The sequence below is a fragment of the Anomaloglossus baeobatrachus genome, chromosome 1 (genome assembly GCF_048569485.1).
Source record: "Anomaloglossus baeobatrachus isolate aAnoBae1 chromosome 1, aAnoBae1.hap1, whole genome shotgun sequence".
NCBI classification, from domain to species: domain Eukaryota; kingdom Metazoa; phylum Chordata; class Amphibia; order Anura; family Aromobatidae; genus Anomaloglossus; species Anomaloglossus baeobatrachus.
In genome coordinates, this window is record NC_134353.1 from 504137496 (window position 1) to 504152842 (window position 15347).

The window sequence follows — 15347 nt, forward strand, 5'->3', positions numbered from 1 at the left end:
CAAAAGAAAAATCTACCTCAAATAAATATTAACCTTCAAAACATCATCAATTCTAAAAAACACTTGTACACATTTTTTAAAGATTCTAGCAGATAATTTGTTCCAAACATCTTGGAGAACTAACCACAGATCTTCTATGTAGACTTGTATAAATCCTTTAACTGTAATCTTACGTTGTAGCATTTTTCTACACCTGCCTAAAACGTTTGCTCAATACTGTAAGTTATAAATAGTTGGTGGTGTAGTAGTTGACATACACACTAATGCTTCATTCATCCAGGGGACTTTGGACCTCTTATTCATGGGTTTCTCAGCAACCAAACCCAAGCAATCATACTTTTGTCTTCTTTTCTGTGTTTTAGTAGGTACATTTGTGTGTATAAGACAACCCCTTTAAAAGGAATCTGTCAGCAGGGTTTTGCTATGTAACCTAAGAGCAGTATGATGTAGAGGCAGAGATTCTGATTTCACTGATGTGTTATTTATTGGTCTGCGTGTTGTAGGTTTAATGAAGTCAGTGTTTTATCAGCAAGAGATTATGTCGAGAACACTAGTTGTCTCATTCCATGTTGTCCCCCCGCTCTGTATATCATTCACAGCCATAACTGATTGGTAATTTTTTTATATAGGCTGTAAATTGCTAATCAATTGTGTGAATGGCGATATAGAGGACAGAGCGTTCAGATATCTGTAGCAGAAAACAAACAGTGATTCCATCAAAGTGATGTCACGCAGACAATAAGTGATACATCTCTGGAATCAGAATCTCTGATCCTACATCATGTTCTTCCCAGATAACATAGCAAAAAGCTGGTTACAGATTACTTCATAGACCTTATAACACTATAAGTCTGTGTGCGCACAGTGCATTTTTGATGCATTTTTTATGCAGATTTGGTGAATATTTGTCACAAATCTGCATGCCTATCTTTATGCCAGCAAAGTCGATGAGAATTCTGAAGTGCTGTGTGCACATTGCTTATTTTTTCCTTGCAGATTTGGTGCAGAAAATAATCTGCAGCATGTCAATTGTTGGTGCATTTTTGTCTGCGTTTTTTTAGCCCTTCTAACCATTGACTTCATTAAGAAAAATGCATGGCACAAAAACACACTAAAAATACTTGCGTTTTTCTGCCAGAAGGTGCAGATTTGATGCAGAAAATTTTTGCACTAAATACTCAACGTGTTCAAATGGCCTAATTATCTCTAAAACTAGTATTAGCTGAAGTTCAAATTCTTTGATTAGGAATTGCAATGGAGGAGATCATTGAGTGAATGTTGGTGAGCAATCAGTGGTGTAACTAGAGTCCGATGGGCCCAGGTACAAAGTTTGATCCGGGCCCCACCCATTTGGGCCATTGTAGCATTTGAAATTCTGTAAAGACATACGAGTTTCCCCCCTATACCCTTAATTATGTAGTAATGACCCCCCCCGTCCGGTACTAATCCCCCCCCATCCTGGGCCACGTCCTGGTAAATATGTCCCCATCCTGGTGTATGACCTCATCATGACTATATGCTGGTATATGTCCCCATCATGGCCCATCCTTGTATATATGCTACCATCATGGCCCCATTCTGGTGTATGTCCACATCATGGTCTATATTGCCCCACCATGTCCCCATCCTGGTATATATTGCCCCATCCTGATATATGTCCCAATTCTGGTATATATGACCCCATCATATCCCCATCCTGGTATACATAGCTTCATCATGTCCCCATCCTGGTTTATATGACCTCATCATGTCCCAACCTGGGATATAGCCACATCCTAGCATATGTCCCTATCCTGGCCATATCCTGATATATATAGCCCCATCCTGATATATGTCCCCATCCTGGTATATAACTTCTTTATGTCACCATCCTGGTATATAGCGCCACATCATGTCCCCATCCTGGGATGTAGGGCCACATCATGTCCCCATCTTGATATATAGCCCATCCTGGTAACTATGAACCCCCGGCGTGCACACATTTAAAAAAAAAAACACTAACCGATTACACTCACCTTCCCGTTGCTCCCCTGGCATACTCCTCTGGCCCTGGCATGGTGGCAACTGTAATCGGCAGGCACAGTGCATGGCGTCAGTATCATGCGTGCCCACTTACAGTGCTGTTAGATGTGTTGGCATATTCTCTGCTTCTCATACCCAGGATTATGGTCGTGGGAAGCAGTGAATATTCACAGCCTTAATCGGTGGCCAGCACATCGCAGTACAGGGATGCGACAGCAGCCTGGGCTGCGATATATTTCAGCTGCATGCACATCCAGCTGAAACAAGTGCTGGGGCCCCCTGCACCACCGGGCCCGGTAGCAATCACGATCCCTGCGACTGTGGTTGTTACGCCCCTGTGAGCAATACATTGTCTAGTCATTTATTACCACAAGAGACTTTGTCATCAGAAATCCTAATTCCCTGAGGGATGACTGAAGTATAGAACTCTAGAGGTGACAAAAAACTAAATGAAGCACCATTTTCTTTGTTATTTTTATATGTATGACTCTGGTGTTACGGTATGTTCACCATTCTGCGTTGAGACAACAATAAGCATGTCACAAGAATCACCAGACTGTTACACGTCATGTGGCAATATATTACGTTGCTTCTCATTTGATATCATAAATGTAACAATTCACAGTTGATATATGTTATTTTCTATCAATATGTCTGTCCGAAGTGTGCTCACATATAATAATATTGGGTTTAACAAGTTTTTGTCGAACAAGCTCTTAACACACTGTGCTTTTTATGTAATGATGTTGTGGTATTAGTGCATGCACATTACAATGTATGTTTGCCGATTAACCATTCACTTGCTTTATGTGTTGTAACATACACCTCCTTTCTTGTTTCTGTTTAAGCATTGTACGCCATGGAAATAAATGTGGAGAAAGACAGAAAGACAGGGGAGACCAAGATTCTCTCTACAGCTGCAATTGACCCAGAGGTGGTTCAACAGAGAGGCGTAAAGGTCTATGATGATGGTAACAAAGTAGTGTATGAGCTTCGCCATTCAGGTGCTGTGGTAGAAAATGGCATCCATAAGTTAAGTACAAGGGATGTAGATGAACTCATACACAAATCTGCACAATCAAACATAGTAGCAGGGCAAAGCACTTTACCTGAGAGAACACTAATCACTGAAGGAATCACTAGTAACTTGAAGGAATTACATTTTAAAGAAGCAAAATTAGAAATGGTGCACAAGTCTACCAAAGGGCTTCCTTTAAAACATGGACATCAACAAGTAAGAAGTAGTGGAACCAATGTAGCCGATGCCACATTAGAACAACCAGTGACTATGATTTTCATGGGCTACCAGAATATTGATGACGATGACGAGACTAAAAAGGTGTTAGGCTATGATGACACCATGAAAGCTGAGCTTGTTCTCATTGATGAAGATGATGAGAAGTCATTGCGAGAGAAGACAGTTACTGATGTCTCCACCATGGATGGCAATGCTGCAGAACTGGTCTCTGGCAAGCTTCTCACCGAGACCACAGAGCCGTCCTCTCCTGATGGAAAAGAGGAGAGTCTAGTCACAGAACCAATAACAGGTACTGATAAGAAAGCACGCTGCAAATGCTGTGTTGTCATGTAATTAATCCTCTCCTTTTAGTCTAAACAGCACCGACACTGCCAAATTTGTATCGCACACCTTTCTGTAAGATGTACAATGCCGTGTACTGAGAATGGATACTTACAGTGCATTGAAATTGGTTTAGCTAGTTAGAGAAGAGATAGATATATATATATATATGTGTATATATATATATATATATATATATATATATATATATGTGTATATATATATACATACATATATACATACATATATATATATATATATGTGTATATATATATATATATATATATATATATATATATATATATATATAATCACACACACACACATACATCATGCTTTGTCAAATATCACATATCTGATGACTGATCTGCTGAGTGAATATTTGTTCACTAGACTCATTGCCATAATAAAAATTGAGCCCATCTAGAGATTATCAAATGCCAAAACTATTGACTTACTGTAAACTTAGGTGGGGACAGGTATGGAAGAAAGTAACCTACAACTGCAAGATAATAATACACACCGGATTTTTGGTTGTTGCCTGTAACCATGAAGACACATAGGTCTTTGTAAGAATGAAGCATACAAATAGTTTTTTTCTTTTAATCAACATTATTTCATTTTTTGCACTGAAAATGCATTTGAGCAATTAGAAATGTTGCAAAGGTGGGACATCCTTTAAAGGGAATCTGTCAGCAGGTTTTTGCTATGTAATCTGAAGACAGCAATAGATAAAGACTGGTGCATAGAATTCAATGATGTGTCATATATTAGCCTATGTTCTGTTGTTTTCTTATAGTGGTTATTTTATTATGAGATTATCATTGCCCGGACTACACTAATACGAGCATGCCCCCTTCCCCTCTGATTAACACCTCACTGACTATAGACTTTGTACATGGAGAGCCTGGTGTGGGCGGGGCAGCTCTCTCAGCTCTGCTGCAATTGCTAAATCTAAAAACTCTGAATGGCAGAACCACTGCACACAGTAAATTAAGTGATAAATCGCTGGATTCAGAGTCTCTTTGCCTACATCTTGCTGCTCTCAGATAAGGTGGCAAAAACCCACTGACAGATTCCATTTAAGTTTAATACTTTCTAATATTATTCAGCTGTTGTACACCAGTTATGGGCAATACATTTAAGACCCCTATACATAGTGAGTGAAAAAGAATCTGCCACCAGGTTTTTGCTACCCGTCTGAGAGCAGTATAATGGTGGTAGCTTTCTGCCCATGCACAGTGTACTCAGAAGCTTCCAATTAGTGAAAGGAGTGTGGTTATACAGAGCTCATGAATATGGAGGACTACATGGTTTGAGGTTTATTAGTCCTCTAATGATAATCTCATGCTGATAAAACAATGATTTTATTAAACCAATAGCAAGCAGCCCGGTAAGTGACACAACAATTGAACCAAGGTCTTTTTTTCTATTATGCTGTTCTTGGCAAAAACCTGGTGACATATTCTCTTTAAAAACTGGTCTAGCTGCCCATCTAATTAGTGTGGGGGAGGTAGATATCGAGAGAGAAAGAATAGGCTGTTTGAATTTAGATGCCTGGTCATTTTTGTATTCTTGCAAAATAGGCTGGAAAAGAGAAGTCTAATGGGATTAATCCCTTCTACCAAATAAACACAAAAGAAGACTTGGTTGAGATGAGTATGCATGTGGATAGAGGTGTCAGGAGACATAGCTGTCCTTTGAACTAGTGTTCGGCTACCAGCTATGTAAGATATATAAGGATCTTTACATGCATAGATGCAACACTATTATAAGGCTAGGGCCCCACTTTGCGTTTCCACCTGCGTTTTTGGTGCTTTTTAGGTCTGTTTTGAGAAGCACTTTTTCATGCCAAATGGCTTGCGTTTTGATTTTCCAGCAAAGTCTATGGAAAATGGGGATTTCTAGACCGCACTTTGCGTTTTAAAACACTGCGTTTAATTTGCATATTTTGTGGCAAAAACCATGCGTTCAAAGAAGCAACATGTCAATTGTTTTTGCCATTTTGGGTGCGTTTTGCTAACATTGAAGTCTATGAGAAATGGCAAAAAACAAGATTCTATCAAATTCCTGCGTTTTACCTGCTTTTCCAGTGCAGAAAAGATGCGTTTTGGACTTCAAAAACGCTTGCTTTTTGGACATCAAAATGATGATTTCATATGTCCCTTTACACACACATATAGTCCAACAATTAAAAATAAGAATTTAAAAATATTATTGCAATTTTTCCATTAAATATCATATTACCGCTATAATTTCATTAAATTAATCTATTTTCATTATTTTTCACAAAAATTATAGATTTGTTTCTTTTTTTCCAATTTTTTCATTGAGTTTGACTATTTAAACTTTATTTAGCAGTGCCATGATGTTTAAAACACATCTATGAAAACGCAGGTGGAAAAGCATATAAAAAGCGCTGAAAACGCATCTAAAATGCGGTAAATACGCATGTGTTTTCAGCGCTAAATTTCTGAAAAAGGCAACTTTGGTCAAATCAATTAAGCCCAAAACGTGCGTTCTGAACTGCAAGTAGGAAAACGCAAAGTGGGGCCCTAACCTTAGAGTTGTAGAACCCAAATGACCAATGGCCAAAACCACTTGGACTGGCTTTCAGTCTAGTACATGCACTGAAGCTTTGAATGGAAAATCTAGCTTTCCTTTCATTAACAACTGTGTAGTAAAAGTAACTTTTCATATTTTAATATTTTTTATTTTAATTTGCCCCATCTATTTGGAACATAAAGTATTTTAATAGAGAAGGACAGGAGAATATGTAGTCTACTTAAAGATAATTATATATATTTTTATGTTATCTATTATTTTTTCAATTTGTGTTTTATTTTGCTTTACTTTTAAGCATCATAATTTGTGTTTATTTCTAGTTATGAAACCTCAAGTTTTTTAATGATACTATAGTTATATTGGCCATACGTATGGTGATGTTTGGTTAGTCATATACACAGAAGAGCTTTTGAGATTATTTTTAATGAATTTAGTTTAAAATACATGCTAAAAAATATCACATGATAGTACATAGCTGGAATTCACAGAATTGTCTAGGCAGTTTATGGATATAAATTAGAGCTCAAATTTTCAAATGGTAAATGAAGAATTAATTAATATATCTGCAGGTAATAATACATTAAAAACTCATGCCCATTTATTCGAATCTACTTGTAAAACAATAGGCTATAAAGTTCAGTGACTGTAAGTAGAAATGTTACTGCCATATTGGAACGCCCATTCCCTGAAATTCCAAATGGAAATGTCACAAGGGAATACAAGATTGTAATTTTCACTTTTGCCAATACTGTATTTTATGTTGTAAAGCACAATGTACCCTTAAGTGATCCAGAAGATCTTCTGATTCCTCTGTGATACACATAATACTTGCCTGTGACCACGGTGGTCTTTGGTGGTCTTTGGTCCCACTCACAGCAGAAAAAAGCATCACAATATGTAGAGAGTTGAATGGTGCAGATTATTTTATATTATTGGATCATTAACACATAGGTTTGCAAATAAAGTGAGTTTTCACAATCTGTAGGGGATATTCTTTGAAGTTTAAAGTTATTAAGATTTAGATTGAAATATTGGTCATTGGTTATAAGGGCGGTATGGCTGTCAAGAGAATCATCCAAATGGCACATATATGGACTTTAGCCTTGGTAAGGTAATGCCAGGGAAGACCATTTCCACAGCCCAATTTCTGTTGCCAAAACATCCTCCTTTCATAACCATGTATGAACTTGAGGATGTAGATATTACTAATATCTATGGTTAATCTAGTTACTTTAGTCTATGCATTTAATTGTAATTCCGGAGCTTATTAGACTCATGCTTAGGATGGATTCACATGAACGTATAGCATGCGATGCGAGAGCATCAGATGTGATATGATAATGACCCTCGGCTCCTGCTGTGCCACCAGCGTTAGCCGAGTGACATGTGACTGTGACCCGCTCCTGTAGCTGCGGAGAAGAGGGCGAGATTAATCTCCCCATCTCCTGCATTGTAAACTGATGTGATTATTGCACTGCACTCGGATGTCATCTGAGTGCAGTCCGATGTTTCTCTTGCACCCATAGGCTTGTATGGGTGCGGGTGACACGGCTCTCACAGACAGTTGCAGCATGCTGTGACTTTTCACTCATTCAGAATCTGGATGAGATAAAAGCTGACCATCTGCTCTCCCTCATTGAATAACATTGGTCTGAGTGCAATGCGAGATTTTCTCGCATTGCACTCATCTGATTTATACGCTCGTGTGAGCGTACCCTCAAACTCAGCCTAGTACACTAGAACAAATGTTGGACACTTTTCTAGACAAACTGTTCTAGAGAACCAAATTTCATCCCTAAAAGTGTGAGGTCCAAATCTCATTAATAAATTAGCTTCTGACTCCTGCCAGTCTTATTAGCGGAATTCCCTGTTTACCGTGACTTTCATTTTAGGAAGTTTTTAGAGATATTTTTAGTTACAGGTTTTTTTTTCCATAAGTCTTTTTATAACAACCTTGAAAATCCTCCCTGTTATTATTTTACTGTTTTACTGTTTGATCAAACACATCTAAGACCTGCCTCATTCGCATGGAAAACATCTTTTCAAATCTCACTGAAAAGATAAAGACTTATGAATTATTTAACATGCTTTTAATATTCCCGCAGTTTGCTAATATTAGAACAGTCCAGTCAACTGTTTGTGCTTTAATTGACAACAGAATATAGGAAAATCTGAATTCTAGACTTTCCAAAGTTCAGGACCTCTTGCACCATATACAAAGTGTGTATGAAAAAATAGAAAATGATTTACATATTTATATATTTATTTATTGTGTATGTGATAGACTTTATAGCTGCCTTATGTTGAATGTGACTATGCTGGTCACTATAGGCTTCATCTCTTATTTAATTTCCAATATTTTTTCTGTATCTCTGCTATTAGCTATCAATACATTTTACTAGTCCACTACATGCTTAGTTTTACCTTTTAAAAATAGACAGTTTTTGATTAAATATGTCCCTAGATATTCATAGCCACAACCCTAAGTTTTCAGATTACAGCCACCTAAATGGAAAATAAACTGAGTCCATTAAAGTTAACGTGGTCTGTCTAACGTTGTTTGTGACAGTCATTGAATTGAGCAGTTTTTTTAGTTCTGTTTTTCTGTTCCTTCAACAAAAAAGACTCCAGGCATCAGTGTGATCCCAGCCTAAACTGATCAGAACACTTGAGTATGAGCATTACAGCTCTAACATTAGATTTATTATCCATGGAGATGCCACATCAGAGTCATTGATGTTTACTGGACATAACCGATTTCCAACTGCATCACATGAAGTGAAGAGGCAAACAATAGTCCATTGAAATAGAGGAATAAGCATTCTTGCGCTATGTCGTCACATTAGCCTTGCATTTAGCTAGGAAACTTTACGTAAATATAAATTAGTCATACAGATCGGTACCACCCTAATTTGTTGATTTGGTTCTTCTGATTTCTTCAGTTGAACAAATGTGCCCATTCTCCTTTTTGTAAAAGTAGTGCAAAGAACTAAAGTAACCTTAATGTCAATATAAAACTTCCTGTTAAATTAACTTTTAGGCTTTGTTTAAGAATTTGCTAGTTTACACTTTAAAGCGCACCAATCACCAGGATTTTCCTATATAAACTAAAGCCAGTGCTATACTGGCACTATCAGGCTGATTCTATACATACATTTAGTGGTCAGATCGGATGTATAGTTTTTGAAATACAGGCAAGTAAAGTTACAGAAATACACTGCTTTTTGATTGGCAGCAGCTGCCGAATAGCTTATATGTGGATTGGGTTTTTTATGTATTCCCATACCTGTCTGCTGCCTGGCCTCTGTAGATGATAGACTGTATGGGCTCTTTCCAGGTATGAGTCATTTCTGACACGTAATAGGGGCGTGTTAGAGTCGCAGCCCATACAGTGTCATAAGAGATGAATGGCTGAAATCTCTGAGTTAACCCTTACAGCATGCTGTCTTCAGATTACATAGAAAAAGCCTGATAACAGATTTCCTTTAAGTTTAACATAGGGTTCCCAAACCTATGGCTCTGAAGCTACATGTGGCTCTCAGGCCCATGCTGTGTAGCAAACGTCTGTCTGCCAGCTTGGTGCATTAGCACTAGGCCTAGCAAACAGCTATAAAGATCATTTCTCCAGATTGTGTTTTTTGTGACTAATAAAACACAGAAGAGTAGATTTGAATGCACATATACTGGGTTTGGGGGGTTAGAAATAAATTAAATATAGCAATCTGGAGCTAAAAATTAAATATAGTAATCTGCCAGTTAGAGGAGGTGCTTGAAGCTGAATGTGACAGTGTGGTAAGTGTGCTTGATGCAAGAACACTAAGTGCTGGTAAGGTAGGAACCCCTGGATGTATGTATACTGCCTGAGGCCACCTTCACATGTCACACGTCCATCTCCATGTATGATGCCCGTTTTCACATGTATCGAAGACACTGACACACGTAGACCCATTAAAATCAATGGGTCTGCGCACACGTGCGTGTAGTCACAAGGACCGTGTGTCCGTGGGGATCATATGTGTGACCGTGTGCTCCACATCTAGACATGTCCATTTTTCTCCGGCAGCACGGGTGTCACATGGACTGCACGGATTTGATCCGTGTCATATCAGTGTGACAGGTACCAGAGAGAACCACGTTTCTGTGAAATAAAATAATTTCTACACTTACTTTCTCCACCGCTGCTGTCTTCGGTCCTGCTGTCACTTGCTTCCAACTCCTGCTCATTATGCTCATCGCATATTCACTGCACCAAGGACCGGAAGCAGCAGTAGGGCCGGAGACCGCAGAGCGTAAGACATAAACACCACGGACAGCAGTGCCAGGGACAGGTGAGCACAAAGTTCCTGTTCTCCATGTATTATCACGGATAGCACACAGAGAACACTCGTGCCAAAATCACAGCACACGGAGGGACATACGCACCTTTTACACATCCGTGCAAAACGTGTGTGGTTTTTCACAGACGAATGAAAGAGGCCTCAGTGTGATTTCTGAGGTAAAAGTTTGACTGTCATATTGATAATGGAAATTCTTTCTGGTTGTCACTACTTTGAGAGGCAGGGAAAGGAGATCACTAATCAGGGGTAATGGATGCGTTGTGTCTCTCAAACCTCTCTCAAAACTCCATATGGCTTTCCAGGTAAGAAAGGTTTGGGACCACTGGTTTAAGGGAATGTGTCGATTTGTTACGAATGTACAGTAGCGGAAAAGAAGGATTGGACATGTTGGAATTCATCATGTCTGATCCTTATTCCATTCACCAGAGATTTCTGGAACTGACTTGATTCTTTGACTGAACTAGCATTCGGCTGGCAGCTTTTGGTATATGGGACACTTAATAAAGCCTTTTAAACACCTACTCAAAGGATATTTGATTCTCACAAGATTGAGCTAAGAAAATCTGTGACTTGGGGTTGAGAACTTTTATTTTATGTCCACATAAGGAAGCACAAAGCTAATAGCTATTTATTATACAATGTACTTTTATAGGAAAGGCTTGGTGCTAAATAACTGTTTAATGTGTAAGCAAGTACTTACATAGCCTTTACAGGCAATAGATATCTGGGAAGCAAGCAGTATCTACTGTATGTATCTATAATATGATACTTTCTCTAAAGTTGACTTTAACCAAGACAAGTAATTAACACTGAATGTTAGCTTTTACAACAGTTGATAGGAACTTGACAATAGGTTCCAATACATTTTAAATAATTAGTTTTAGAATTTCCCAATATGTGATCCTCACTGATATAACACACACTGGCACAATATTGTATGAATTAAAAAAAAATAGGTCATCCATAATATCTGCCTGACAAGAGAACGCAGCACAGATTTATTATGTATGGGCTCAAGAACTTGCAAAAAAAAAGAACAAAACAACTTTATTACAGTTTGTTACAGAAAAATAGTAACTTAAGTTTTTAGTTAGAAATGTTCGAAAACTATTTTGATACACTGTTTGAGTTAAGCATATTTTTCTATTTTATTATATGACGTGATTACACTTCATTTACATTTTAAGCCTTTACTTTGTTTACTCGATGAACTGTTTTCTCATCATTTTAAGATATTATAGTTTTAATTTACTTTGACGCAGGATAGAAAATGACAGGGTTTCTAATCTAAAAGGATCTGTTTTTCTATATCTACAGCTTATTAACATCTGTGTGTGGATGATTAAAGGTATTTGTGTGCATATTAGATTTTTAATGTTATTTCAATTAGATACAAAATAATTATTACAACGTATTTTATACTATATACTCGAGCATTGTTTATTTTCCTGTATCTCTCACTGCTTTTTCTGTTTCACTTTTTCAAAATTGTGTACAAGCACAACATTCTCTTTGAAGCCTCGTTTTCCCTAAAACCTATCAAATAAATTACTTCTAGAATTAATAATTTCAAATGTATAAGTTGAAAATAAGGATATAGTTTCTTATTTTTGATTTTTCAGGTACATAAAAAGGCATGTAATGTACTAAAATGAATGTATGATGTCCATACTGAATGGTAGCACACATGTAGCATGATGACGAATTGTTCAAAGTAATTTATCAAATCAAATATGGTACCAAGAATCTGTAAATGTGACATAATGCATATATTACCTATTCCAAAAAGAAAATTAGGCCTCTTGTGTTTTAATACAGTGATTAATATTTTTTTCGGGGGGGGGGGGGTTCACTGTAGTGTGACTCTTAACATTCAACCCTTCCCAGTGCATATAAAGTAAAAGCTAACCTGAAAATATAATTGTGATATCAGAAAGATGAGCATAAGATGTGCTCCCAGGTAAATCATGTAACAGTGGCAATACAACGGTAATCACACTGCTATTTTGTACTTAGGTTATGGCTATGCAGTGTAGAAAGAAATCTTCCTATCGAAAGTAAACTGGTATATAGATTTATTTATGCATCATTGCTTGTAAATAAACAGCATGATTGTGCCTTATTCATATAGTGTTAATTAATATGGAAAACCTTATCACAATGGCACTTTGAAAAACAAAAATCACACTTTGTCCTTAAGTTAATTGCCATAGAATGCCTTTCTCAATCAATCATTCTATTCATTTCTAGATTATTATTGCCTAAGTGCAGTGCTAATGACAGTATCAGAATATTCAATAAGGAGGTTAGAAAGCCCACACTTCCAATGTGTTTCATGCTAGAGGCTAATCATAACTTTCTTTCAACTACAAAAATGATCAATAGTTACATGTTTAAGTGCTAATTGGTTTGGTAAACAAAAATCTCCAAGTAATTGCCACATGTGTTCCTAAGCATGTGTTCATAAGTCTGCTCCAAAATCCTCCTCAAAAACCATTGCAAGAACACTTGCAAAACTCTTCCTTCCATTTTTGCTGCTCATGAGGAATTTTTGTGCATTTTTTTTCCTGTAGAGGTTTGAAAAACTTCTGGTGGAAAAGAAAAAGTGCATGTCACTTCCTTAGGGCTCAGTTCCACTTACATTTTGCACGGACGAGTGCAATCCGATAACACATCTGATTGCACTTCGTACCAGTGCAAAACTATGGGACAGTGTCCATCTGCAAATGATTTCTCATATTATAGCACATGTGGAATGGATCGCAGCATGCTGTGTTTGGCAGCGAGTCTCGGCTCACGCACCCCCATACAAGTCTATGGGAGTGTGTGAAACATCGCACTGCACTCGCATGTCATCCAACTGCATTGCGATGTACGTAGAGACAGGCAGCGGAGGAGATAGGGAGCAAGTGTTCCCTCCCTCTTTTCCACAGCTGTGATATGATTGCAAGATCACATCACAGTCACATAACCCTCGGCTGGCGCTCACAGCAGAAGGTCATTAGCATATTGCTTCCGATGCTCTCGCATTGGATGTTATGCGCAAGTGGAACCATACCCTAAGGGCTCGTGTGCACGTAAATGCTGAAATTTCTTCGGTGATTTGACAGCACATGTGCGCTTCAAATCGCTGCAAAAACACTGTGTAATGGATGCAGTGTTTCAGCAGATTACATGCTGATTTCATGCGCTCTGGATGCTGCCTCTCCCATAGACAGAGTGGGAGCAGCATTCAAAGCACACAAATTAATTGACATGCTGCATTTTTGAATGCACGGATTTGGGTCAAAATTTTAGCATCCAAATCGCTGCATTTAAAAAACAACATGCGCACAGATTATGCACAATCTACATAGATTGTGCTGGGGACGCCGGATGCATGACTTTACTCTGCAGTGCTAAACACTGCATAAAGGCATGCTATTACGCAACGTGCGCACGAGCCCTGAGGCTATGTGCCCACGCTGCGGAAAATGCGCGGATTTTGCTGCGGATTTCTTGCGGAAAAGCCGCGGATTTTCCAGAAATCTGCAGCTCAGCTACTTCCCAGCCATTTCTATGGCATTTGGGAAATGCTGTGCCCACGCTGCGGATTTTTCCGCAGCGGAAATCGTGCGGATTTTCGTGCGGAAAAATCTGCAGCATGTCAATTATTGTTGCGGATTTCTCCGCAGGGTCCCATATACTTACTTGCCTTGATAGACACCAGAGTCACTTTCTCCGTCCGGTGTACAGCAGCGCGGTGGATCCAGCCAGGTACAGGAAGGAAGAGGTGGGCGGGGCCTGCACGAGCTCCGGTCATGTGACAGCCGGAGCTAGTTCAGGCCCGCCCACCTCCAGCACAGTGCACCAGACCAGACGCTGACAGTGACCCGGCCGTCGGAAAGCGAGGTGCTGCATGATGGAGGTAAGTATGAACACCCCGATCACTGCAGCACTTGTTCTGCATTGAGGATGCAGTGCCGAAGCCATGGTACTGTATCCTCAATGCAGAATGTCCGCACTATATCCGCACGGCATTCCGCTGTATATCTGCAGCATTGAAACAGAGAAAGTTCTGTTGCGGATTTCTGGGAGCACCTGCGGAATGTCTTGCGGATATAACCGCAGGACACTGTCCCCGTGGGCACATAGCCTTAAAGTGGACCTTGTTCGTATCCATTCTAAACTAAGCACTGTCCAATCTAAGGGTATGTGCACATGGCATCACTCAGACACTGGCACAGACGCTGAGTGTTCCCAGGTGAAGCTGTTTCAGGAAAACACCAGGGCTTGTTTTACTGAAACAACTTTCCCACCTTTCCAGTAGTAGCTCTACTACTTGGTGAAATACCCCTGAAAAAGACACTAGGTGCACATACCCAAATGGCTGAAAAAAATGTTGCAGGAAAAAAATTGTTTCAAAACCATACCAGAAAATGATTACAAAACAAAATAAAAAAAATCCTTAAAAAATTCTTTAAAAAATAACTCTCTTCAGAAGCAGTTTCCGCTTTAAAAATTCAGCAGATTAGTCTAAAAAATCTGTACAAGCATAGGCTTAGGAGGTAATTGATATGAGCCTCATCTCAGGTTGCTTCCATCTCCCTTCCCCATGGACTTTTTTGAGTGTGGTGGGATGACTCAACTCAGGGGGCACCATTTTGATTTTTGGCATGAGAACCACTATGCTTTACACATGCCCCATATCTACACTACAAAACTAAACCAAGAAGCATCTTTTATCAAAATTAAATAAATGTACAGGTGTATGATGGTGGAACTGCAATGCAATAACATACAAATAAACGAATACCGTCGCCATCTGGGAATGCCAAGGTAAGCATACAATGTGAGCACTAAAT

At 38.7% G+C, this 15347-nt stretch overlaps 1 protein-coding gene and 1 long non-coding RNA gene across 4 annotated transcripts in view; one reads left to right on the plus strand and one right to left on the minus strand.

Moving 5' to 3' along the window:
- LOC142243723 (paralemmin-1-like) overlaps positions 1-3747 on the plus strand; it is a 240595-nt gene extending 236848 nt beyond the window's left edge. For both annotated transcript variants that reach the window (XM_075315917.1, XM_075315924.1), the window contains exon 7: positions 2871-3747. In XM_075315917.1, the coding sequence (XP_075172032.1) occupies positions 2871-3613 (743 nt within the window). In that variant the 3' untranslated portion in view covers positions 3614-3747. The remainder of the gene's footprint in view (positions 1-2870) is intronic.
- The window catches only part of LOC142243732 (uncharacterized), a 306491-nt gene that overhangs the window by 166380 nt on the left and 124764 nt on the right, over positions 1-15347 (minus strand). The gene's annotated exons all lie outside the window — the stretch shown is intronic.